Source organism: Gorilla gorilla, chromosome 13, assembly GCF_029281585.2.
Source record: "Gorilla gorilla gorilla isolate KB3781 chromosome 13, NHGRI_mGorGor1-v2.1_pri, whole genome shotgun sequence".
NCBI lineage: Eukaryota > Metazoa > Chordata > Mammalia > Primates > Hominidae > Gorilla > Gorilla gorilla.
Window position 1 is genome coordinate 43,011,165 of NC_073237.2, and position 26,027 is coordinate 43,037,191.

General features: G+C 36.6%; 1 protein-coding gene across 1 annotated transcript; it reads left to right on the forward strand.

Annotated features, from left to right (window-relative positions):
• The first annotated feature begins 16,380 nt into the window (after positions 1 to 16,380).
• On the forward strand, positions 16,381 to 17,522 carry IFNA2 (interferon alpha 2). The gene has a single exon (XM_004047871.4). The coding sequence runs from the start codon at positions 16,450 to 16,452 to the stop codon at positions 17,014 to 17,016; it is 567 nt and encodes a 188-aa protein (XP_004047919.1). The 5' UTR covers positions 16,381 to 16,449; the 3' UTR covers positions 17,017 to 17,522.
• The last annotated feature ends 8,505 nt before the right edge of the window (positions 17,523 to 26,027 follow it).

The following is a 26,027-nucleotide window of genomic DNA, read 5'->3' on the forward strand; positions in this document are numbered from 1 at the left end:
TGTAAGTATATAGTCTACATATACTTACATATATATAGATATATAGTTATAAACTAAAACTAAAAATAAAATACTAAGCCACCCATTGGCTGAACATGCCCCCTTTTGGCCAGTTGGACCCCTAAAAACCTTAACTGAATTCTCAACCATGATGGGAAGCAGGATGGACACGCCTCATTATATCCCCCTCCGTTTTGGAGTTTGGACACAAACTGGCCAGCATTGATGTTATAAGAGAGATAATAAGACAAAACAGACTTTGTGGCAATAAGATACCAAATTATAAGCAAGACCTAAGGCCATGCAAGGTGAGAGTTATGTACTGCAAACCATAAAATCTCCTTAAATGGATTTTTAAAAATTAACCCAGTAAAATTTGGCTCACTTTCGAACCTAACTCTCATATAATACCACATGGCAGATTGCAGACCCGTTTATCTTAATTTAAGCATTCTTTTCTAATGACTTCAAGTCTTTAGACAAAGCTTAACTGTTTCAACCAATTGCCAGCTAAAGAATCCCTGAAACCCACCTGTGACTTTTAAATCCCCACTTTGAGATGTCTTGCCTTTTCTGGCCAAACCACTGTATACCTTCCATGTATTGATTTACGATTTTACCTGCAATTCGTATCTCCCTGAAATGTCTAAAACCAAATTATAACCCAACCACCTTGGGTGTACTTTTTCAGGACCTCTTAAAACTGTTTCTCCAGGATATGGTCACTCATATTGGCTCAGAATAAACTTCTTTAAAATATTTTCCAGTCTTACAGACAATTTCCTCTCCTAGAGTTTCCATTTAGGAGGCGCCAATGTGCAAGACCCTGAGAATGTCAGGGGAGCTGCAATCAAAGCTTTTCTTGGATGGACTTGGTTGAATATGGACTATACAGATTACAAATACACGGTTGTATGTATATATATATTTTTTCTATATAGTTCACAAATGCAAACTATATAGATTATACTAAAGGTTACTATCTGTATTAGTCTGTTCTCATGCTGCTACTAAAGGCATACCCAAGACTGAGTAATTTATAAAGGAAAGAGGTTTAATTGACTCACAGTTCCACATGGCTGGGGAGGCCTCACAATCATGGCGGAAGGTGAATGAGGAGCAAAGTCATGTCTTACATGTTGGCAGGCAAGAGAGAGCTTGTGCAGGGAGGAGAACCCCCATTTATAAAACCATTGGATCTTGTGAGACTTATTCGCTACCACGAGAACAATATGGGAGAAACTGCCCCCATGATTCAATTATCTCCACCTGGCCCCACTATTGACATGTGGGAATTATTACAATTCAAGGTAATATTTGGGTGGAGACACAGCCAAACCACATCACTATAATTTATCACGTTCAGATTCTCAGCCAGTAATTTCCAAACTTTATTTCATTTAATCTTTACAGTTTCTAATATGACAACTACTAAAATATTCTCAATTTTTCAGAAGAGGAAATGAAAATCTGATGTTTAACTTGCTAAGAGTCACAGATTTTGTCAGAAAGTGGAGCTTTCTACTGCCTCCCAACTCCCCTCTTGATTTGCTCTCAGTACTTCCTCCTGGCAGCACTGAGAATGCTAGTGCTTAATTAATCATAATCGTGTCTTTAATGTCTGGCTTTTGGTCCATGGAGGGCAATCATCATCCTGTCTTATTATCCTTGAATCCACATTGCCAAGCACATTGTTTGTCCCGTATATGCAGTGAACACATTTTTAGTGACAGAATGAAGACAACTGGATGAGTTAACCGTTGGTATGCCAGTTTTATGCCCTGTGATCTGTAGATTGTGATCTGTGGCTCCTGTAAAGAAAGGTGGAAGAAATCAAATCTAGTGCATTAGCCCCTTAAAAGGGAAATGGAGAGAGGTGAGGAAATGTGTATTTCAGTGCAATTTAATAAGTAAAAATGGGCCAGGCACAGCAGCTCACACCTGTAATCCTAGCACTTGGGAGGCCGAGGCAGGCAGATCACTTGAGGCGAGGAGTTCGAAACCAGCCTGGCCAACATGGTGAAAACCTGTCTCTACTAAAAATACAGAAAAATTAGCCAGGCATGGTGGCAGGTTCCTGTAATCCCAGCTACTTGGGAGGCTGAGGCAGGAGAATTGCTTGAACCCAGGAGGCAGAGGTTGCAGTGAGCAGAGATCGCACCATTGCACTCCAGCCTGGGTGACAGAGAGAGACTGTATCTCAAAAAAAAAGAAAGAAAGAAAGAAAGAAAAGAAAAGAAAGTAAAAATGACATCTAAGATAAAACCTCTAAGCATCATTATTAGAATTTTAAGAGAAATAGATTGAGACTCAGACAGGTTTTTATTTAAACATTGGTTCTCATTCGGATGAATACATCCTGTTAGATCGAGATTTCTTCATTTTCGGAGTGTTTAATTTCCATTATAATACAAAAGAAGTGCTGAGGTCATGACATTATCTGAGATCCATAAATAGAATAGAAAGTGAACAAAATGGAAAAAAAAATTGAGATAAGTACAAAAACTGAAAATCCTAGCGTGGTAATGTAATAGTCTTACAACAAGAAAGTGCTGAGACAGCTGAGTGAAGGCTCACAAGGCCCAGCCAGCGGCATCCCACCAGTGGCCCTGCCAACCTTTTCACTAGTGACACTGAGGATGATGTTCTCCAGCTTTCTCTGTACCCTTAGCTGTGACCTGGCCCAGCCTGCCAGGAGACCTTCACAGTTCTTCACCAAATGGAAGAATCTTCCTTTTCTTCCTGTCTGAGGGACAAGAATGTTTTCAGGTTCTCCTGGAACAGATGGATGGCACCAAATTCCAAAAGGCTCAGGCCACCAATATTCTCCATGAGATGATCCAGCAGATCTCCAATGTTTTCAGCACAAAGGGCTGAAATTCCTCACTGGGCTTGGTCAGTAGCTAGAATTTCTGAAGAATTGTTTGGAACAGGAAATGGAAGAGACCTTGGGTAGAACTCCAGCCTGGCTGTGACAGGTTATTCCCAAAGGACCAGTCTCTATCTGAAAAAGAAAGTACATAGCTGCTGTGCCCAGGACATTGTCCTACCAGAAATTAAGAAGTAAAAATCAGTAAGTTATTTCTCTGTGCTAATAGGCTTATCAGAAAACTCAGAAGTTTGGAGAAGAGACTTAGACGTAAACCTCATTTTGGTCAGTTGGGTCTCATCTATTAATTTGTTGATTTAAGCTCAATTCAAAGACTTTCCTTCTGCTTCTGTAATAAAATGTATTGAGTCATTTTTGTTAGCCTTTTTCAATAAGAAGAAATTGTACAGTACTTTTGAATATAAGGAAAGTACATTTTTAGTTTGTAACAATTACAATTTATCTCATGATACTTGTCTTCAAATTTTATTCTTTATAAACATGGTCAGCTTGCCTTTTTTTTGGTTTGTTTTTGCTGTGGAGTGTAGGAGGGAGTTAAATCTTAACTGTAAATGTTGGGTCTTAACTCATACTCTTGAAAAGATACAAAATGTCCATAAACCTTTAATCTGCCATCAATTTCAAAAAGAACATAAATGGTTTTATTTATTTCATTGCTTCATAAAATATTTTGAGTATATCTGTTTCAAGTAATGTACTTATTTAGTGAATATATTGGTAAATAAGACAAATGTATTATTTCTGTAGTGGAGCACTCTGGCAAAGCTGACAGGTCTTATAGAGTAAGTAATCGGTAGGAACCCTTTCTAGGGCTATGAAGAAGATGCACCAAACACTTGGGCAGTTTTACTAGCTGGAACTAATTCAGTTTTACTTATGTTTTTTGAAAAAGGCAGGAGGATAGCTTGAGCCCAGGAGTTCAAGGCTGCCATGCACTGTGATCATGCCACTGCACTCCAGCCTGAGCAACTTAGGTAGACCTGGGCAACTTAGCTAGAAATAAAAATTAAATGTTCTTTAACCATTCACTCCATGAGTCACTCTTATCATGGTAGCTCCTTCTGAGCAAATGTGGTTTTTTTTCCCCAAACACCTGCATATTCTTTCTTGTAGCCTCCTTCTACTTCTTGTGGGTTTCTTTCTCTCATTCATACCCGTGCACCTTTCTTAAATGGGGCTAACTTCAGGCCATCATTTCTCTCCTCTCCTTGATTCAATATCTGTGATTTTACTTGTGAGTATAGATATGAGATCCTCTTTTAGAGAAAGGGTTACTAATTATACTTGATAATTTTGCCTGTCATATATGATTTAAACTTGAAATATTGGGTCACAATCTAACCAATGTATTACAGGTGCTACATGAATGATTTCATGACGAAGAGACCTCAGGTTATCATGGTTATATGGCAAGGTTTCATTAAAATAGTTTTTATTCTCTACATTTGTTTGAGAATAAAGAACACATTCCTTGATGCTGCCTGTATTTTCTTATGACACATTAATCCTGAATTGATTGCTAATTAAATGTTTCAGTGTTGCTCTGATCATGACCACCAAGGGCCTGACAGACAAATCACACAGGCTTCTTTCAGTCTTTATCAAAAATGGTGATGATGATGATAGCAACTACAAATTATTTTCCCCTCTCTGAGGGACTCATTTAATCCCCTCACTATAATCTCATTTACCAAAAACCTGCATGCTAACGGAGTGTATGTAACTAAAACAATCTAGTAAATAAAAGGCAAATCTAGGTTTCAAAACCTAGATTTTGTCAGACTCCAAACTCCACCTCGTCACCCACAGCATTACGTGTCTGTGCAAACTGCATGTACTGAATCATCACTTATTTTCTAGAAAGCCTTCCACTTTACTTATAATACACTGATGTTCCTTTATGGTCTACAATTCTCAAATTGATTACAAATTATCAGATACTTTCACCAATTTGTGCCTCACCTACAAATGTGTAGATGTGTTGACAAAATGACAAGGAAATATCTTGACCATTTTATATAGTTGGCAAAATGAAATTAACAGTTGGTAATTATCTCTGAGAGTCTAAAACGTAATCAACAAAGTTAATAATCATCATAATTATTGGTATAAAATAGCCATATTACTATGGCCCAGGTGGCTCTATATGTTGCTCAGTTAATTCTCACCGTAAGTTCACGAGGTGCGTGGGAGACAAGACCTGTGAGACTTATGACCTCTGGACCAGAGAGTGAGTTTCTTACAATTATTTCAGTGACTCTTGTAGAAAACAGAGCTAGTGGCTCTTGTGGGTGGAAAGGAGAGGATACTTATGCTTCCAATTTACATGACTATGGGAAATGATTGGGAAAATAGAAGATGACATATGCTGATGAGTGAAATGTGAAGGATGGAGGAGAGCAGAGCAGGTGAGGAGTGCCATCAGCAGAGATCAGGACACGGAGAATTTCAATCACCAGCACAGCAGTGACACTGAGCACGCGACCACTGCTAACAGCGCACAAAGCTCCCTTCGCTGTTACAAACAGCCGACAGAGGGCGCCGGACTAGCGGTAACGGACCCACCAGGGACCCTAACCCGCGGTCGCCGCTTCCTCAAGGAGACCCGCGCTTGGGGTCCACAGAGTCGAGGCCCGGGCGCTTGGGGATTAGGGTCCGCAGGCCTCGTGAGCAGCGAGTAAACGCCGCCTTTCACGGCTCTGACTACAGAGGGAGAGCTCTACCGCCGCCTCCCCCGAGACATTTTTCTCATGGAACATTTTAGCGAGACCGTTTTACCAATGTGCCAGTGTATTGAGGGGACTGACGGCTCAAAATCAGATCGTGCCGTAGTCAGTGTTAGAGATTCAGGGCCATTTCTGCGGAGAAAGACCCGAATTCGGAGAAAGGGGAAAATCATGAACAATCAGGAAGCGAGCTTACAAAGTGCTGTCCACCTTTCAGTGGACAGGGCACCCCGGGGGAAAAGGAAAATGTGTGCCCCAATGTAGGTGATTTTATTAAGTTTTAATGGTTATTTTTTCCTACAACAAAGTAGTTGAAAAAACTGAAAACTATTAAAACACATTATCTTAAGTTTAAATATGCCAAGACCAGACTTTTTTTTTTTTTTTGGTAAGTTTCTGATTTTAATGTAGGCAAACATCAGAATATTTTCAAAATTACTTTTCTGCTTACTCATTTTCAATTAAGAACATTACCGTGTTTGGCAATATCTCATGAACCAATAACTATCTTCATTAATTTCCACTTATAGGAACTTTTAAATCCTACTTGTTTTAAGCAAGGGCTTTCTATGAAGCATTCAGCATATGCTGTATAGTCATGGTTTTCATTGGAGAATTTTATTAACATTTTCCACTTGGTTCAAAATGTCATCCCACATAGATAAGTTGCATAAAAATGTGTAATCTCTTTGCATTAAGATGCTTTCCATTTCAGCATAATGCAGGTTTGCATTTGGTATCATTTACTGCTTAATACATATCTTAAGTGCTAATACATCGATTTTTATTTTTATGCCCTAGATATCCTTAAGTGTTTTTAATGTAGTGGTTAATACAGACATGATAATTTCCCATCTGCTAGTTGAATTCAAAAATGTAGATATACCCTTTGTACAATACTTTTAAAAAGTTATCTTAATTCACAAATGCAGATTTTTACATAAGATTATGAGCTGAGTAAGGCACAAATGTGACATAATCATTTTGGGTGGGAAATAATGGCTTTTATGCCTTTGTGTACACCTGCCACCATTGCCTCATTATCATATACTTGGCTAATGTCATTTTTATGTCCATATCATTTTCTAGTTTATTAACAATTTCATGAACTAGATATATTGAAGTTTTTCTTTCATTTTAAAAATGTCAAAACAATTGTTAACATCATTCTTAATGTGAACATAATGGACTATATATATTGTATAATCAAAAAATAAAGTATTTTGTTTTTATATTCTTTTTCAATAGTGGTTTATATCTAACATGATTACCTATAACATATGACTCATTTTGAACTTTATTTACAAATAAGACTCAGAATCTTTTGTATTACTAATTATATGAGTAGCTATACCAATATTATAATAACCGAAAAGCTCAACTAAAATTGAGAATATTCCAGAGTTTGGGCTTCTAATACTCTGGGACCTTCTAAAAGGTTAATTATTTTTTGCACAAAATAAAACAATATTGAAAATCACCTGCAAGAATTTTCTAACATTTTTGTTTCTCTGATTTTATTGCTTCTGTAAGCATCATCTAGTAACTTAGGAGACTGAAAGATTTTGTAAACTTTCTATTTTAGGAAACATGATGAAACATCAAAACTTAATGGTCACAAGTTTTGTTTGAGTTTTACAAGTCTTTGAATATATTTTTGAGGTGCTAATATTTGATTACATTGTATTACTGATAAAACATATGCACGGAAAATTTTAAAAGGATTCTTTGGAATAAAAAAGGATGTCACAATGAATCAACTCTTCATTAGAACGTTTTTACAAGACCAGTTTTTTGAAAACATTTAGCCATAATGGAACAGATTCTCAAAAAGCTGAATCTTGTCCTTTTTAGAGGACAAGCATGAACAACTTTTTAGAGGGCCAAATGGGACACAGCCATAGCAGACAAATCTATATACCATAGCAGACAAATATATATAATTACACATATTGTGGTATTTTTTACCATGAAAATAACAGAGCCAGATGTGCTATCACGTGCCTGTAACCCCAGCTAATCAGGAGGCTGAGGTAAGAGGCAGGAGGATTGCTTGAGCCCAGGAGTTTGAGACTGCAGTGAGTTATGATCATGCTACTGCACTCCCACCAGGGCAACAGAGTGAGATTCCATCTTAAAAACAAAAAAGAAAAGAAAAAGTATAATACACAGAAATTGCAAGTATCTTAGGCATATAGCACAATGAATATTCATACACTGAATGCACTCTGAAACTAACACCTGTGTGAAAAATAAAAGATTTTGCTCAGGACCTAGAAGCCTCCTGAGTGTTGCCTTCTCGTCACTACTTAAAACCAGCTTTCCTGTTTCTTCCCTGAGGGTAGCTACTCTGACTTCTAACAGTCCTAATTATTTTTAGTAGGCATACTTTGATGCCTTTTGTGTGTATTTACTCATTTAATCCTTACAATAATCCTATGGAAAAAAAATACTATAATTGTCCACATATTAAAGGTGAGGAAACTAGGGAACACACGTTTAGGCTATTTTACAAGGTCAGAGCTGGGATCCAGGCTATGAACTATGGCTGCAGAATCACACTTTTTTTTGAGACGGAGTCTGGCTCCGTGCCCAGGCTGGAGTGCCGTGGCGCGATCTCGGCTCACGGCAACCTCCGCCTCCCTGGTTCAAGCGAGAATCACACTTTTAAATCAACAAACAACCCTATGACAAATAACGGCAAAGCTGGAAAAGTAGTCCAGTTCAACACAATTAGATGTGTTGAAGAATAACCACTAACGTCCACATAACACTTTGCGGTGGTTTTACACTCACTATTAGCATTCATATTTTCTAAATTGTGTCTCAGAAGGTTGTGGGGAGCATGAGGCTCGGGGAAGAGAAGAGATTTGCCTGAAGGCCACAACTGGCAAGGAACAGAGTCAAATTTGAGCACGGGGCAGAACCATTATTTTTTTCTTCTTTCCACAGAACAGGCAGAACCTGAGGTCAGGAGGGTTAAGAGTTGTAGTCTCCTCTCTCCAGTCGGCCCATCTCAGCACTCTGCAGGTGGGGGATGCTAAACTAGTGTGAAAGTCACCCTTTGTTTCTGGACGTAATGTTGAGATGCACTCCAAACTCCCAGACTTCTTGGGGGAGCCTGGACTGCACTAGTGCTGGTGACAGAAGATTGGTTTATAACCTAGTTTCTAGTAGGATTAGAGGAGAATTAGGGGGAGGAGTGAGGCACTGGGTGAGCAGAACAGAGGTTCTCTTAAAATATGGGGCTCCACTAGGGTGACTTGTGAGTACTTGATCTGTCCTGACAGCCCACACAACTTTGGAGGAGGGGATCATGACATCTATAGTGGGCACACACTTTTACACAGTATCGATATTTGGGTGAACTTAACTGTCAAAATAATTCTATGTAAACAACACGGTTGTAATTTTTAACAAATTTGACAAATTCTATCTGTGCAGTCAAGAGTCCAGAATATCAGATTTTGGGGAGTTTCTTACATTCCAAGTTCTCAAGCTGCTGCTGGCTCTAGGAACATCTTCACAGATCTTGATGTTCCCTTTTGTTTATTAAGCAAATGAGCATCATATGACTGGTGCAATCTCCTCCTAGAGGACTAAGAACTTCAATGCACCTAAACGAATCCACAATGAGCTACTGGATGTCTTTACTGGCTTGTGAAGTATAGATGTGTGGGCAGTGTTGGTACTGCAGGTCCCTCTATTACTGCACTTGTGCTTGGCTGGTCATCTATGGAGACTTGTCTACTGCGAGGCAGGGCATTGGCAGGCAGGAAGAGTCAAGGTGTATCTGCCTTCAAATTCAGCTGCTTCCTGCTGACACTGCGCTGATTCCGCAAAGACATTTGTGACCAACATAGTTGCGACCCAAGTTTCTCCTCATCCTCTTCCCAAGTGAGAATGTGCCTTCAGCGGCTAAAGGCCAGAGCCTGAGAGAGACTTAGCCCAGAGTGGATGAGTGGCTCAGTGCTGCAGTGGATCAGCTCTTACCCCCAGCTCTGCTGCTGCCAGCACCGCCTCTGTTCTCCAATTCTTTTGAATATGGAGTTGACCCTTGAAAAACACAGGTTTGAACTACTAGGGCCCACTTATAAGTGGATTTACTTCCACTTCTGCCACCTCTCAAGACAGCAAGACCAACCCCTCCCCTTCCTCCTCCTGCTTTGCAGCTTAGTGTGGTGATGACCTTGATGATGATCCATTTCCACTTAATGAATAATAAATATATTTTCTCTTTCTTGTGATCTCCTTTTCTTTTTTCTAGCTTGCTTTATTGGGAGAATATATATTATGTATAACATAAAAATATGTGTTAATTGATGATTTATGTTATTGATAAGGCTTTCAGTTGACAGTAAGCTATTAGTTAAGTTTTCGGAAAGTCAAAAGTTATATGCAGATTTTTCACTTTGAGGGGGTCAGCCTCTAACTCCTGTGTTGTTCTAGAGTCAACTATGCATAAAGTCAATAGCTCTTGATATGGCTGCAGAGATTTTCAGGGCAAAGTGACAGCACAGAGTTAGCTAGGACAATCTTTTCACACTAAAAATAACAATGTAACAAAATGAACAAAAGTAAGTAAAATTATGCATATATGTATAAGTTATATGCATGCATGTGTCTATATGTATGTCTGTGTATGTATATATATACATATATATATTATACCTAATCTTCTACAGCATTCCATGACTAGAAAGGATCATAATAATTGAAATATGTAAGGCAATCAAATAAAGAAACAGAGATTCAATAGTTGCCAAGCCTTTCCCTTGCTCCTAACCTGGTCCACCCAGAAGCAGTCATCGAGAAAAGAAAAAGGACAAAAATCTACTAAAATATTACTAAGACCCTCCCCTCCAATTTACAGGGAAGCACACTAAAGCATTGGCTAGGAAATCTGAAACAATGATTCAAGAAACCCTCCCAAATTGATGTCCCTTCCAGCTGCCTGAGCAATCAATGTACACACACACACACACACGCACACAAACCTCCTCATTAATGACCTCAAATACAAAATTGTGCAGGTTACAGTAACATCTCCCAAATTCTACCAACATCCATACACTTCCATGAAAAAGCCTCTGACTGTCAGTTGACAATGTAGAATTCTCTAACAAGTTCTTAAAATACACCTGAGCTCTCTATTTGACTAATGTGATGATGAATATATTTTCAAATTATACAGGCAGACATTATTATCTGATATTCGTAATGAACCTGTGAAACTGGAAATTTACTGTTGACAAAGCCATTTCACACACTATCAACTATAAGATTTCCTGCTGATTTAAGCTACCACTGCACTTCCACACTGAGTTTTTCCAGCTCCACTTCATAGTGTGGGTAAGGAAGGTTAGTCAGGAGATTGTGACCTGCACAACAGGCTGGAAGCAGGAAGTACATTTTAATTAACTTTACTCATTTCATTTATAAGTTCTAACAATGTGTGTGTATCCCTGTGTGTGTTTGTAATCTTTAGGATTTTCTACATATAAGATCATTCTGTCTGCCAACACAGATCATTTTACTTCTTCCTTTCCAATTTGTATGCCTTTTATTTCATTTTCTTATCAATTCCTCTGGCTAGGACTTCAAGTACTACATTAAATAGAAGTGGTGAGAGTGGAATTATTGCTTTGTTTCTGATCTTAGAGTAAAAGTTTTTGGTTTTTCACCACTGAATACGATGTTAGCTGTGGGATTTTCATATAATAGTCTTTATCACGTTGAAATAATTTCCTTCTATTTCTAGTTGAGTGTTTTTATCATGAAAGGATTTTGAATGTTGTAAAATGCTTTTTCACCATCAATTGAGACTATTACAGTTTCTCTCCCTTCGTTCTGTTAATGAAGTATATGACATTCACTGGGTTTTTTAAAAAAAATGTTGAACCATCTTTGTATACCAGGAGTAAATCCCAATTAGTCATAATGCATAATCCTTTTAATGTGCTATTAAATCTGAGTTCCAAGTTTTTTGTTAAGAACTTTTGCATCAATATCAGTAGGGATGTTGGTCTTTAGTAGTTTTTGTGTCATATCCTTGTCTGGCTTTGATATGAGGATAATGCTAGACTCATAAAATTAGTTTGAAAGAGTACCTTCCTCATCAATATTAAGGAAGGGCTGAGAAAGACTAGTGTAAATTTTTCTTTAAATGTTCAGCAGAATTCTCCAGTGAAGCCATGTGTCCCTGGGTTTTTCTTTGTTCAGAAGTCTTTACTTATTGATTTAGTCTCCTTACCAGTTATAGGTCTGCTCAGGTTTTTTTGTTCCTTCACGGTTCAGCCTTAGCAGATTTTATGTATATGTTTCTAGAAATTTATCCATTTCCTGTACAATATTAAATTTGTTGACATTTAGTTGTTCTAATTGTCTCTTATCTTTTTTATTTCTATAGCATCAGCTCTAATGTCTCCTCTTTTGTTTCTGATTTTTGTTCTTTGAGTCTTCTCTCTTTTTTCTTAATCAATCTAGTTACGGGTTTGTCAATTTTTAAAAACTTGTCAAAAAACCAACTATTACGTTGCTAATTTTTAAATTACTTTTTCTCTATTTTGTTTATCTTTGCTCCAATTTTTATAATTTCCTGCCTTGTGCTAGCTTTGGGTTTAGTTTGCACTCCTTTTTCTAGCTACATAAGATATAAAATTGGGTAGTTTATTTGAGCTCTTTCTTCCTCTTTTTTAGTGTAAGCTTTTATAGCTGTAAAATTTCCACTTAGTACTGTTTTTACTGCATCATGTAAGTTTTGTAATGTTGTCTTTTTATTTTCATTTATCTCAAGACGTTTTCTAATTTCTCTTGACTTCCTTCTTAAATTCTTACCTCATTTAGACATACATTTATTTTCTTTTTGGCCCTATGCATTGGGATGCAAAACCAGACTAATTTACTTTGTACAAAAAGTAAAATGAGAAAGAAATATATTTGGTCTTGTGAGCACTATATGGAAATACTTTATATTCCATTTGTTTTATCATATTCATATATCCCTTTATTAACATAAAGCTGAAGGTGAATAAAAAAATCAGGGTTAGCCAAGCAAATTTTCATGGTCAAATACCAAATAAAAAGTAAATATACTTAAGTTCCCAGCAAAATCTGAATTGAACTTAGACAAAATGCTCATTTCTCAGTGTTTGACAGACTTAACAGTTTGAGCCAATAAAAATGTACTGACTAGATAAACTACTAAAAGTTGTTAATTTTTGCAATGAATATTTCTGAAAAGAAAGTTTATCTATTATAGAAATTCCTGTGCCCATTTAAGAACTTTGAGCATTTTAATTGTTTAATAATATAGTTTAATTGCATCATGAAAATAATCAATAATACAATTTATTTGGTTTATTTTAAAAAAAACTGATTCTTTCTGCTCTCTCTATATATAGACCGATTTTATACTAATGTTGCCTAAAGATCATCAAATTATTTGAAGCCTAGGTTTCTGAGGGATGGAAAATGATGTCACAACTATTTACAGTTCACGCACACATTCTGGGGATTTAATACATCCTTTACAAGTGCAGGAAAGGTGGAAGATTGATGATTTGGGGGAATTAGAGCTACCACACCCCAGAGGGTGGTATGGTATGTTGTCTGTTGTGAGCTGTGTGAATCAGAGAGTTTGAATTTAGACATATATTTAGAAAGAGGAAAAGATGAACCAATCATAAATAATAACTATAATGACTTTTCAAGATATAGACAATACAGTTAAGATATAAATGGAAACAAAAAAAGTTAAAAGTGGGGAGATGAAGTTTGATTTTTTGGTTTTTTTTTTGCTTGTTTGTTTATGTAATCAGTGTTATCAGTTTAAAATAATGGGTTATAAGACACTATATGCAAGCCTCATGGTAACCTCAAATCTAAAACATACAACAAATACACACAAAATAAAAAGGAGAAATTAAAAGCCACCACCAGAGAAAATCACCTACATTAAAAGAAAGACAAAAAGGAAGAAAATAAGAAAGAGAAGGCCATCAAATAATCAGAAAATGAATAACAAAATGACAGGAATAAGTCCTCATAAATAATGACATTGAATGTAAATGGACTAAGCTCTCCAATGAAAAGACAGGGAGTGGCTGAATGTATTTTTAAAAAAATATTACACCGAGCTGTGCGTGGTGGCTCATACCTATAATCCCAGCATTTTGGGATACTGAGCCGGGTGGATCACTTGAGCCCAGGAGTTCGAGACCAGCCTGGCCAACATGGCAAAACCCCGTCTCTACTAAAAATACAAAAAATTAGCCGAACATGGTGGCACATGCCTGTGGTCTCAGCTACTAGAGAGGCTGAGGCAGAAGAATTGCTTGAACTTGGGAGGTGGAGGTTGCAGTGAGCTAAGATTGATCGAGCCACTGCACCCCAGCCTAGGTGACAGAATAAGACTCTGCCTCAAAAAAAAAAAAAAAGCAAAACAAAACAAAACAAAACAAAAAACGCTTAGACCCAATGATCCATTGCCTACAAGAAGTATGCTTCACCTTTAAAGACACATATAGACTGAAGGTAAAGGGATGGAAAAATATTCTATGCCTATGGAAACAAACAAAAAGAAGCAGAAGCCACATTTATATCAGACAAAATAGACTGCAAGACAAAAACTATGAAAAGAGAGAAAGAAGGTCATTATATAGTGATAAAGGGGTCCATTTAGCAAGAGCATTTAACAATTCTAAATATATATTCATCCAATACTGGAGCACTCAGGTATATAAAGCAAATATTATTAGAGCCAAAGAGAGAGATAGATCCCTATACAATAATAACTGGAGACTTCAATACCCCACTTTCAGCATGGGACAGATCATCCAGACAGAAAATTAACAAACATCAAATTTCATCTGCACCATAGGCCAAATGGACCTAGTAGATATTTACAGAACATTTGATCCAACAACTGTAGAATACACATTCTTCTCCTCAGCACATGGATAATTCTCAAGGATATACCAAATGCTAGGTCACAGAACAAATCTTAAAATTTAGAAAAAAAGTGAAATAATATCAAATGTTTTCTCTCACCACAGACTAAGAAAAAAAAGAAGTCCCAAATAAATACAATCTGAGATAAAAAAGGAGACATGACAACCAATACCACAAAAAATTAAAGGATCATTAGAGGATACTGTGAAACTATATGCTAATAAATTGGAAAACCTGAACAAAATAGATAATTCCTAGAAACATACAACATACTGGTCTGTTCAGGTTTTGTATTTTTTCATAGTTCCATGAAGAAATACAAGAATTGTTTCTAGAACCATTCTTGTATTTCTTCATGGTTTTTTGTATTTCTTCATGGAACAATATAACAATGGAACCATGAAGAAATACAAAATGTGAACAGACCAATAACAAGTAATGAGACAGAAGCCATACTAAAAAGTCTCCCAGAAAAGAACTCAGGATCTGATAGCTTCACTGATGAATTTTGCCAAATATTTAAAAAACTAATACCAATCCAACTCAAATTATTAAAAAAATAGAGGTGGACAGAATCTTTCCAAATGTATTCTATGAGGCCAGTGTTTTTTCTGATTGAATCTGCCATTATATTTTAATCACATATAAAACCAGAGAAAGACACATTAAAAAGAAAGAAAACTGTAGGCCAATATCTCTGATGAACATTGATGCAGAAATCCTCAACAACAAATTAGCAAACTGAATTCAAGAACACATTAAAACAATCATTCATCATGACCAAGTGGAATTTGTCCTAGAGATTCAAGTGTGGTTAGGTATGTGCAGATCAATGGGTTTAATGTTGTCCGATGAACATAATGTCCTCCAGCTCCATCCATGTTGTTGCAAATGACAGGATCTCATTCTTTTTTATGGCTAAGTAGTACTCCATTTGTATAAGTGCCATATTTTCTTTATCCATTCATCTGTTAGACACCTAAGTTGCTTCCAAATCTTAGCTATTGTGAATAGTGCTGCAATAAACATGGGAGTGTAAATATTTTGTTGACATACTGATTTCATTTCCTTTGGATAAATACCCAGTAGTGGGATTGCTGGATCATATGGGGGAAAATGGAGATGGTTAATGGGCACAAAAGTATAGTTAGAAAAAATGAATATGATTTAGTATTTGATAGCACAATAGGATGACTACAGTTAATGATAATTTATTATATATTATAAAATAACTAAAATAGTATAAATGGGATGTATGTAGCAGAGAGAAATGATAAATGTTTGAAGCATCGGATACTCCATTCACCCTGCTGTGATTGTTATGAATTGTCTGCCCATATAAAAATATTTCACTTATTCCATAAACACAGATGCCTCTTATGTACCCACAAAAATCTATTTTCAAAAAAGTTGCTCTAAGAATATAGTTATCAAGTTAAGTAAAATGTCAATAGCCTTTTAATTTAATTTTTAATTGTTTTATCATTCTTTGCAATAATAAAAACATTAACTTTATACTTTTTAATTTAATGTATAGAATAGAGATATACATAGGATATGTAAATAGATACACAGTATATATGTGATTAAAATATAATGGGAGATTCAATCAGAAAAAAGTTTCTAAAAAGGCTCTGGGGTAAAAGAGGAAGGAAACAATAATGAAAAAAATGTGGTGAGAAAAACAGCTGAAAACCCATGTAAAGAGTGCATAAAGAAAGCAAAAAGAGAAGTAGAAAGTAACACAGGGGCATTTGGAAAATGTAAACGAGTATGTTCCCTATTTAAGGCTAGGCACAAAGCAAGGTCTTCAGAGAACCTGGAGCCTAAGGTTCAGGCTCACCCATTTCAACCAGTCTAGCAGCATCTGCAACATCTACAATGGCCTTGACCTTTGCTTTACTGGTGGCCCTCCTGGTGCTCAGCTGCAAGTCAAGCTGCTCTGTGGGCTGTGATCTGCCTCAAACCCACAGCCTGGGTAACAGGAGGACCTTGATGCTCCTGGCACAGATGAGGAGAATCTCTCTTTTCTCCTGCTTGAAGGACAGACATGACTTTGGATTTCCCCAGGAGGAGTTTGGCAACCGGTTCCAAAAGGCTGAAACCATCCCTGTCCTCCATGAGATGATCCAGCAGATCTTCAATCTCTTCAGCACAAAGGACTCATCTGCTGCTTGGGATGAGACCCTCCTAGACAAATTCTACACTGAACTCTACCAGCAGCTGAATGACCTGGAAGCCTGTGTGATACAGGGGGTGGGGGTGACAGAGACTCCCCTGATGAAGGAGGACTCCATTCTGGCTGTGAGGAAATACTTCCAAAGAATCACTCTCTATCTGAAAGAGAAGAAATACAGCCCTTGTGCCTGGGAGGTTGTCAGAGCAGAAATCATGAGATCTTTTTCTTTGTCAACAAACTTGCAAGAAAGTTTAAGAAGTAAGGAATGAAAACTGGTTCAACATGGAAATGATTTTCATTGATTCGTATGCCAGCTCACCTTTTTATGATCTGCCATTTCAAAGACTCATGTTTCTGCTATGACCATGACACGATTTAAATCTTTTCAAATGTTTTTAGGAGTATTAATCAACATTGTATTCAGCTCTTAAGGCACTAGTCCCTTACAGAGGACCATGCTGACTGATCCATTATCTATTTAAATATTTTTAAAATATTATTTATTTAACTATTTATAAAACTTATTTTTGTTCATGTTATGTCATGTGCACCTTTGTACAGTGGTTAATGTAATAAAATATGTTCTTTGTATTTGGTAAATTTATTTTGTGTTGTTCATTGAACTTTTGCTATGGAAACTTTTTGTACTTGTTTATTCTTTAAAATGAAATTCCAAGCCTAACTGTGCAACCTGATTAAAGAATAACTGGTACACTTCATTTATCCATCAATATTATATTCAAGATATAAGTAAAAATAAACTTTCTGTAAACCAGGTTGTATGTTGTACTCAAGATAACAAGGTGAACCTAACAAATACAATTCTGCTCTCTTGTGTATTTGATTTTTGTATGAAAAAAACTAAAAATGGTAATCATACTTAATTATCAGTTATGGTAAATGGTATGAAGAGAAGAAGGAACAACCGATGATTTCTCTCTGCAGAAGGTAGATTGAGTCATGTGAGGAAATAAAAATAAGACAGAGACATTCTCTTTAAATTGACTAGTATACATCTATTAGAAAATGTCCATTGCCAGTTAGATATATAAATTTGCAATTTGCAAGGAATGCAATTGCTGGGGGTTTATATGTGATAAGAGAAAGCCAAGAAATGAAGGTCATGGTGTTGGGAGAGAGTGTAGAGAGAGAAAAAGTTTTAAACATGATTCTGAGGACCTTTCGCTTTTAAAGGGAGGGGAGAGAAAAGCCGCAAAGGAAACATCCACAGCCACAAAGGAATGGCTGTACATTAGAAGGCAACAGCAGAGAAAGATAATGAAAGTGTATTTAGGAAGATAAATGCTTGAGCCCAGGAGTTCAAGGCTGCAGTGAGCCATGATCACAATACTGCACTCGAGCCTGGGATACAGAGGGAGAGTGACCCCATCTCAAAATAACAAACAAACAAAAGGAAATAAATGTGCCGAGAAGAGGATTCAGTGGATTTGCCCAAGGTGTGGCTTGAAACTGCCTACTAATTGGGAAATAGATGGCATTGGCACCCTTAGTGAGAACTGATTGGGTAAAGTTAATACACAGAAGCCATATTGGAGGAAGTTTACATAAGATAAGTTAGTGAACTGAAGTGGAGAAAGAAATAAAATGGGATTAGGAAAGGATGTGGGTTATTTTTTCTGTGCATAGTTTTTCCTTTTTTGCAATGTATATTTTTCTCAATAGATTTCATGTAATTGAGGTACTGGCAAATGACATTAATATGTTTCATATATTTATTTTAAGTCACGGCATATTTAATTACAATAGTAATTTATCAGTTTTAGTTAATACTACTGTGACTCTCAGTAAGATGCCTAGTTTTGTTAATTATTTAGGCAGGAATAGATAACTAATTCAATCTTTCATCAAAATATTCAATTAATATTGATAATATAATGGTTACTGCAATTACTGGCTTTAATTAAGTTACTTAACTTGCGCCATTGTCATGCTAGTTTACTACAATTTGACTGCATTTCTCTGGTAGAGCCAGATATGATAAGAAATCTTTTATAATACTCCTTGGTAATTTTTCCTGATTTTATGAATATTACAATCTTACATGAATACAAAAATAACTAAATTACCATAAACATACAAACTGACAAACTTCCTTCACAAATTAAATTGGGAAACTGGATCAGAGAATCTCTTCCTCAATACTTAAGGGAAAGAAAAAAATTAGTCAAACCAGCTAAAAATACAACCTGAACCATGGAAATTCAGAAAGTACCAAAGAGTTGTGTATAATTCACGAGTACAAGGAGATTTAGCAATTGTAATAGAAATCCAGAAAACCAAACTGACAAAATCACTCATCATTTGCATTAAAGACTTTAACGTTGAAATTTCATTCTGCTTGGATGTATGTGTGGTGTTGATCAACCCACTTATTCTCACTGAGCCTCACTTTTCTCATAAAAATTGGGTTTAAAATATTTATGTAGTTGTGAATATTAGAAAAAACATGCATTTTAAAGCACCTACCACTGTGTCTCCTATCTAGTAAGAAGTTAAAATATGATAGGTATTTCCCTATTTTCTTCATACATCTGTAGATGAGGATAATATTTATCTTTCTATAAAATTCTTAGGACCTGTGTCCTGCATTTCAGTAAGTGACTGCCAATGGCAGCGGCCTAAAAAAACTAGATTCTGTCAGCAACTGTAGAGTGGGTGAAAAATGGTCACTCCTCATTTCAAAGAAGTGTCCTATTTATATGCAGTCGGGGAATGGTGGCTTGTATAAATACCTGAGACAGGAGAATAAACATATAGATTGATGTGCAGAAGACATGTGATGTTTATTTACTGATTCAGGCACCTGACACATTCCCTCCCTGGCTCTCAGCATTCCAGGAGGCATTTCCTTATCACCAGGGTTTCCTTGCTCTCTGAGGTGGATTTCCCATGGGACCCTGGTCATTCATTCCCTTGATTTTCCTGCCCATTCACACAGAGCAGCTTTCTGTTCTATTGTGGTTCTGGCTTCATATGGTTTCCCTAAAGAGCAGAATGCCACAAGCAGAAAGCAGAAGTGAAATAAAATTTCTAGGTTTTACAGAAACACATGCAAAAGGGGTTTTCTAGAATCTCCATTAAATGTGACATAATAGTAGCTTAGCAAAAAGGAAAGAGAAAGCAGAATTCAGTTTATATGTAGGCTCCTGCAAACCTCTCAGGGGAAGACAGTCCCCTGGGGCCAAGTGTGATAAGGGCAGCAACCAAAACTGGAGGGGCAGGTTGCTGATCTATGAAGAAATTCTACCAGTGCTGGGGATTTATCCACATGCTGCAAAAAGGCTACTTCTTGGCCAGAAGAGATACTCATGCTGTCATAAGCATGTTTCCTTACCCTTCGTCTATTACAAAGAGAATGAGTTTCTGGCTGCATTCAGGGCGTGGACTCCTTGGGATTTCCAGTTATAGGGACAGAGAAACATGTATTCCCTGCCCACAGCCTACTGTGTAGACCAGTCTACGCTCCCTAGGATCACCCCTTCCACATATATTGGGATCCTTGGGGATACGCAGAACTGCCAATTTGGATTGGAACTTAATACTATTCACAAAAATATCATGTTTCTTAGTGCATTAATGCACTAAGTTTCACAGTCTTAGTTTCACAGATTCATTCCTAATGTCAGAGTTGAAACTTTAACAAATCAACATTTTCTTACTGTAACTTTAGATAGTAATCCTGACAGCTCCTCAACTCAGCAATAAAAACTGTACCTAGTCAGCAAAAGGGAAAAATCCCACAGAAGCTAAGAAATATAGAAGAATGTTATTATTATTATTCTCTGAGACCTAGTGAAGTCTATTTATCCAAATGTGTCCATATTGGTAGAATTTGAGAGGCATTCCTGTAATTGGTACCATATTTTCATGGAGGTATTTCCCAGGGAGTGCGTGTGAATTTCTGAGGTAGCAGGGAGGGAGAACCTGCAACTGCAGAGGGGTCTCTTGAATCTTTTCCTCAAGCTACACAGTCAACATCATATATCTATATATGAATATCTAGAACTTGATATATACATACACATATATGGCTATCATTTTCTTATTTTATGGATATATGGTTATTTTCTTATTTTATACATATATATCAGAATATTGAACACTCTCCTCAAACTCAGTAACTACTACGTTCGAGAATGTGACAGTCTAAAAAACAGAATTCTTGGAAGCATTCTGGAGAAAACTGAAAAATAGTCAGCCTTCACATCGAAGGTAAGTTTGATTTGTTTATTTAGTCAGGAAATGGTAGCTTACGAAATATATGTAATATATTTCATAATATATTCAGTTTGTTTCCCTAAACTGAAGTAAAATATACATAATATATACTGGCTGATTCTGATACCTAGCAGAATTCCCTCCTTCTTCCCCTGTTATCTTGAATCCCATTTTTCACTTTCGTTGGGGCTCAGAAAAAACAATACTCAAAAGTGATGGTCTCAGAAGCAGCCTCAGAAGCAAATTTTCTCTCTGATCTTTTTTCCCTCTCTTGTTTCTCACTCCCTGTTCTCTAGAGGTTAGCCATAAAAACTAGAAACCCCCTTTTCCAAGGTTCCTTTTCACCAAAGTAAGCCATAAAACCTAAAAATACTACTCTTACTTTTCTGTGTAAGAACTGGCTCTAAACAAATTCTCTGAACTATCTTGTTTAATTGTAGGTTATAAGACCTCCATTCCAAAAGGATCTCTACCCCATGCCAGGGAGGAAGGAATGCTGCACGGAGAGGTCAAGAAGAATCTGACCAGAAAGGCCTTGCTGGCTTTCCCCACTCAGTCTATTAGCATTAGATGATGCCCTTTTTGTCTAATCACATTTTTTACACAGCTGTCCATTCTTCATTGAACTTAAGCATTAAAATGAATTTTTTAATGTAACTCTGGGTCTTCATTCTGAAGGCTCCCATGTCACATAAAACTATAATTAAATAAATATGCTTTGCTTTGCTTTTCTCTTGTTAACCTGTCTTTCTTTTGTTAAAGGGGTGTCAGCTATGACCCTTATGATGGGAAGGAAAGAGATCACACCATTTCTGCCCCTATAGTCCTGGTGATGAGGAAGGGATGGCTGAAGCAACTGACTCACCTACTGATGAGGTCCTGGGACAGGTGGCAAAAAGTTGGCAATGAAAGGTAAGAATTTGTATCAAGGTCTGTTCTCCTGGATCTCTGCCTATAGTGCCTGGTCAAGAATGGAAGGTAAAAATTTCTCTTTCTTTTTTTCCAAATTCAGGATAGCAGGAGAAAATTATTAGCTTGGATTGTGATTCTTGTGTAGTTTTGATTTAAAGTACCCATTTGTTATTAATCTTTTCCCTTCCATAGACAGCTATTGTGTCCCTGTTTGTCTCATATTGTGTCAAGAGAACCTGGCTTGGCTTGCTGCCTGTACAACACACTTCGGCATGCGCAGGTGGCCAAAAAAAATGTTGGGGGCTCCCATGACAAGCTTACATGTCATTGACTGTTGCTAGCTCACAAAGTGTCTAAATCTTTCTTTTGGCTATTTTTAGGGGTGATTTAGGGGTGACTTTGAATTCTGAGTGGGTTGCATCTTTGCATTTCTTTGAAGATGTCTTATGCATCTTTGGTTAATCATAAAAGACTTAATTGGTTTCTGTTTGGAGTCACTTGGTAGATACCTTTGTTTTAAAAGACAAAAGGAAAAAAAGAAAACAATTTCAAAAGCTAGAAATATTAGCTGTTTATTCTTGTTGAAATCTGATAAGAGATTTAAAATGGAATCCTGTTTCTCCCGTGGGAAGTTTCTTCAGTAGACCTAAACCTCTTTTTAATTATATGTTTGATCCCTCTGTTTGCCTCCCTTCTTGCTGGCATAATTTTTGCTGAACAGAAAAGTAAAACTTCAATGGCCTTTTTGGGAAGCTTAAGATCTTCCCAATCTGGCTCCTTTAAGACTTGTTCTTCCATTTATTTCTGCACTTCCTTCCTTCTGCCACCTTCAATTTTCTATCTAGGTCTCTTTTATCATCGATACATTACCCTTCAAGCCCCTGCCTCCTCAATTTGGTGGTCAGTGGACAGAAAATTACTAGGCAGAAACATCAAAGTTCCGGATACCACAAAAGGGAATGTAGGAGACACTTGAAAAAAACCTAGGACCCCTTGAAGCATGCAAAAAGAGTGCCACAGACCCTCCACTACATGGGGTGTTCTGTCTTCCTCGTGGAGCTCCAAGAGTCATGGGTAGTTTCTCTCAGATGTGGAGCTCTGCTCTTCTTTGCCTTGAGTTCCCTGATCTCTTTGGGTTTTGTGGGTATCAAGGGTAACTTCACACTGTGAGAGAGCCACCTACCTGCCAAGACCAGAGACAGTGGCCAAGTCTGTTCTATGTATAAGTCTGTCTCCTTCCACCAGCTTTTTCTTCAGAGCTAAAAAGAGGAAATTTGCTGGAAACAACTGACCCAAATACTGGAATGAGCACATTTCAAAATTTAATTTTTGTATATTCTGTAAAATATGGGTCAAGATTTATTATTTTTATAGAGATGTGTATCCCAGCACTACTTGTTTATTCAATTTTTCTTTTTAAAAATTGAATGCTTTTTGTGCTTGTGTTGAGAATCAATAAACAGTATATGTAGGTTCTATTTGTGCAAACTATTGTCTCTTTCACTGATACATTTGTTTCTCTTTAATACTTCACTGTCTTGATTACTTTAGTAATATAAGTCTTAAAATTAGAGATTATAGATCTCCAACATTTTTCTTCATTTTTGAGTTATTTTGGTAATTTTTATTCCTTTGCATTTCCACATAAATATTAGAATCTGTTTGTCAATTTCTACAGAAAAAAGTCTGGTGAAATTTTGACTGATACTGCATTGAATCTGTAGATCAATGTGATTATAACTGATATCTTAACTTTACTGAGTCTTTTAATCCATTAGCTCAATATATCTCTCCATTTGTTTAGGTCTTATCTATTTTCTATCAGCAATATTTTATAGTTTTCAATATATGTGTCTTCCTATAAATTTATTCCTAAGTATTTTAAATGCTTCATATTATTGTAAATTATATTCTAAAGATTAAATTTCTGATTGTTCGTTGCGCATATAAAGAAATATTATTGATTTTTGTATATTGACTCGGATAAATTGACTAGTAAATTCTAGAATAGTTTTTAAAGAACCCGAAGAACTTTCTAGAGGATCAAGTCATTTTTCATAAACAAGTTTTACTTTCCTCTTTTCTATTTGGATGACTATCAAGTATTTTCTTGTCTTATTAGGAAGCAGTGCTTATTTCAGGAATTTTTATTACTGAACATAATTAACAATGTTTCTAACATTGATTTCGCATTTTTTGGGTAATGTATTGGTAGCCTAATCAGCAGCTACCAGAAAATAACATCAAGGACATATCCTAAAGCTTATGTTCATGATTTTTCATAGACTGAAAGGACTGCAGGACCATGCCATTTGGAGGACATCAAGCTATTTGATACCTGGCAATCTGGATGAAAGTAAGAGGAAATGGCCAATGAAAACTTACTCATTTACACATATATTCAAAAGCCATGATATGATTAAACAATGAGAAGAAAACTACAATTATTTGGGGACACAGGTCATGATGATTCTCCCCATTAAAGTCCACTCGATGGTGTACATGGTTCCTTTAGATTTGAGTCACTTTTATTTAATCATTTTTGTTTTGTTTCTAAGACTTGATAATTTCATTGTCCTATCTTCAAGTTCACTAATTCTTTCTTCTGTCTACTCCAATGTGCCTTTAAATCCCTCTAATAAAATGTTCAGTGCTCATTTCAGTTATTTCACTTTTTAGCTCTGGATTTTTTTTTGTTTGTTTTCTTTACAGGTTGTCTATCTCTTTATTGATAATTTCATTTTGTTTGTGCATCATTTTTGAGACTTTCTCCACATCTTCCTTTAATTCTCTGAGCATCTTTAACAGAGTTACTTCAAAGTCTTTATCGTGTAGATTTGCTATCAGATCTTTTTTAGGTATGATTTCTGAGACCTTTTTTTGAATGGGCCATATTTTTATGTGTTAATGTACTATTAACACAGAAAATTGTGATTATTTTTATTGTTGAAAACTGGACATTCAAATCTAATAATGTAGTAATTCTGGAAATAAGATTAACCCCTTACCCAGTCTTTGGTGATTGTTGATATTATTTTGTTCTTGATTTGATTGTTGCAGGCTGTCTCTGTGTAAAGATTGTCCTGAGGTATGATCTTAAGGTCTTCTCAGGGTGTTTCTGAGTCTGCACCTTTCCCTAGACATATGCAGTCACTCTTTAACTTTCCTCTTGAATTTCCTAGTTTTTAATGCCCGGTTGCCGAAAAGGGGAATAAAATAAAGGGGGAGATGGGGGGGGTGCTGGCGGTTTCATACCTTGGAAGTCACTTCAGCTGGAGAGGGTGGGCCTTGCCACAAAGGGGATCAAAAATAGCAACCAGAAAACAGGACACAGGTCCCTGATATTTGGAGAAAGTATGCTTTTTGCCAACACTGGCTCCCATCAGCTCAGTGCAAGCTGCTCTTGGAACATGGGCACAGCTGCCTGCCATGGAGACTAGGTGTGGAAAACTGTAGAGGATCTGTTGATACTAATGTGATTAAAGCTAAAATTGACTGAAATTAATCACAATTTACCATCCAAGACTTCCCCTGGAAGTTCCAAGCCTGAAATACATTCCAGACTTCCAAAATAGTTATATCAGGTAGATTTTGCCATTGCAACTGTTATCTAGATGGGGAGACTGAGTTCTGGTGTTTTCTAATCCATCTTCTTCACAGAATCTCTACAAGACTTTCAGAGGGCTCCATCATCTGGGAGAACAACAAGAATTCAAAATTGGGGAATATGTGAGATTCGATGTATATTTGTTGGTAATTAAAACAGTAGACTGACCTCAAGAGGGTCATCAATGCAACTAACGACGACCTAAAGGAGAAACGTCAGATCTTGCATGCTTAGGCACTGTCATGGTATAAATTGGTGGAAAGTTTTGTTCAGCTTTAAACTTACAAGAAAACTTCAAGTAAAGACAGATAAGCTGTGCCTCTGTTCACTGGTTAAAACCTGGGAAACTAGTCAACAAAAGATGTAAATTGTACTGTATGTATTTTTAAAAAATCAACCACATTGGCAACAGAAACCAAAGTTGAATGGAGACTATGAAAAAATAATGTGATGAATATATGACAAAAGCCTTTTGATAATGACAAATACTCTGTCCAACCATTTAGTGACTACAGAGTGTAA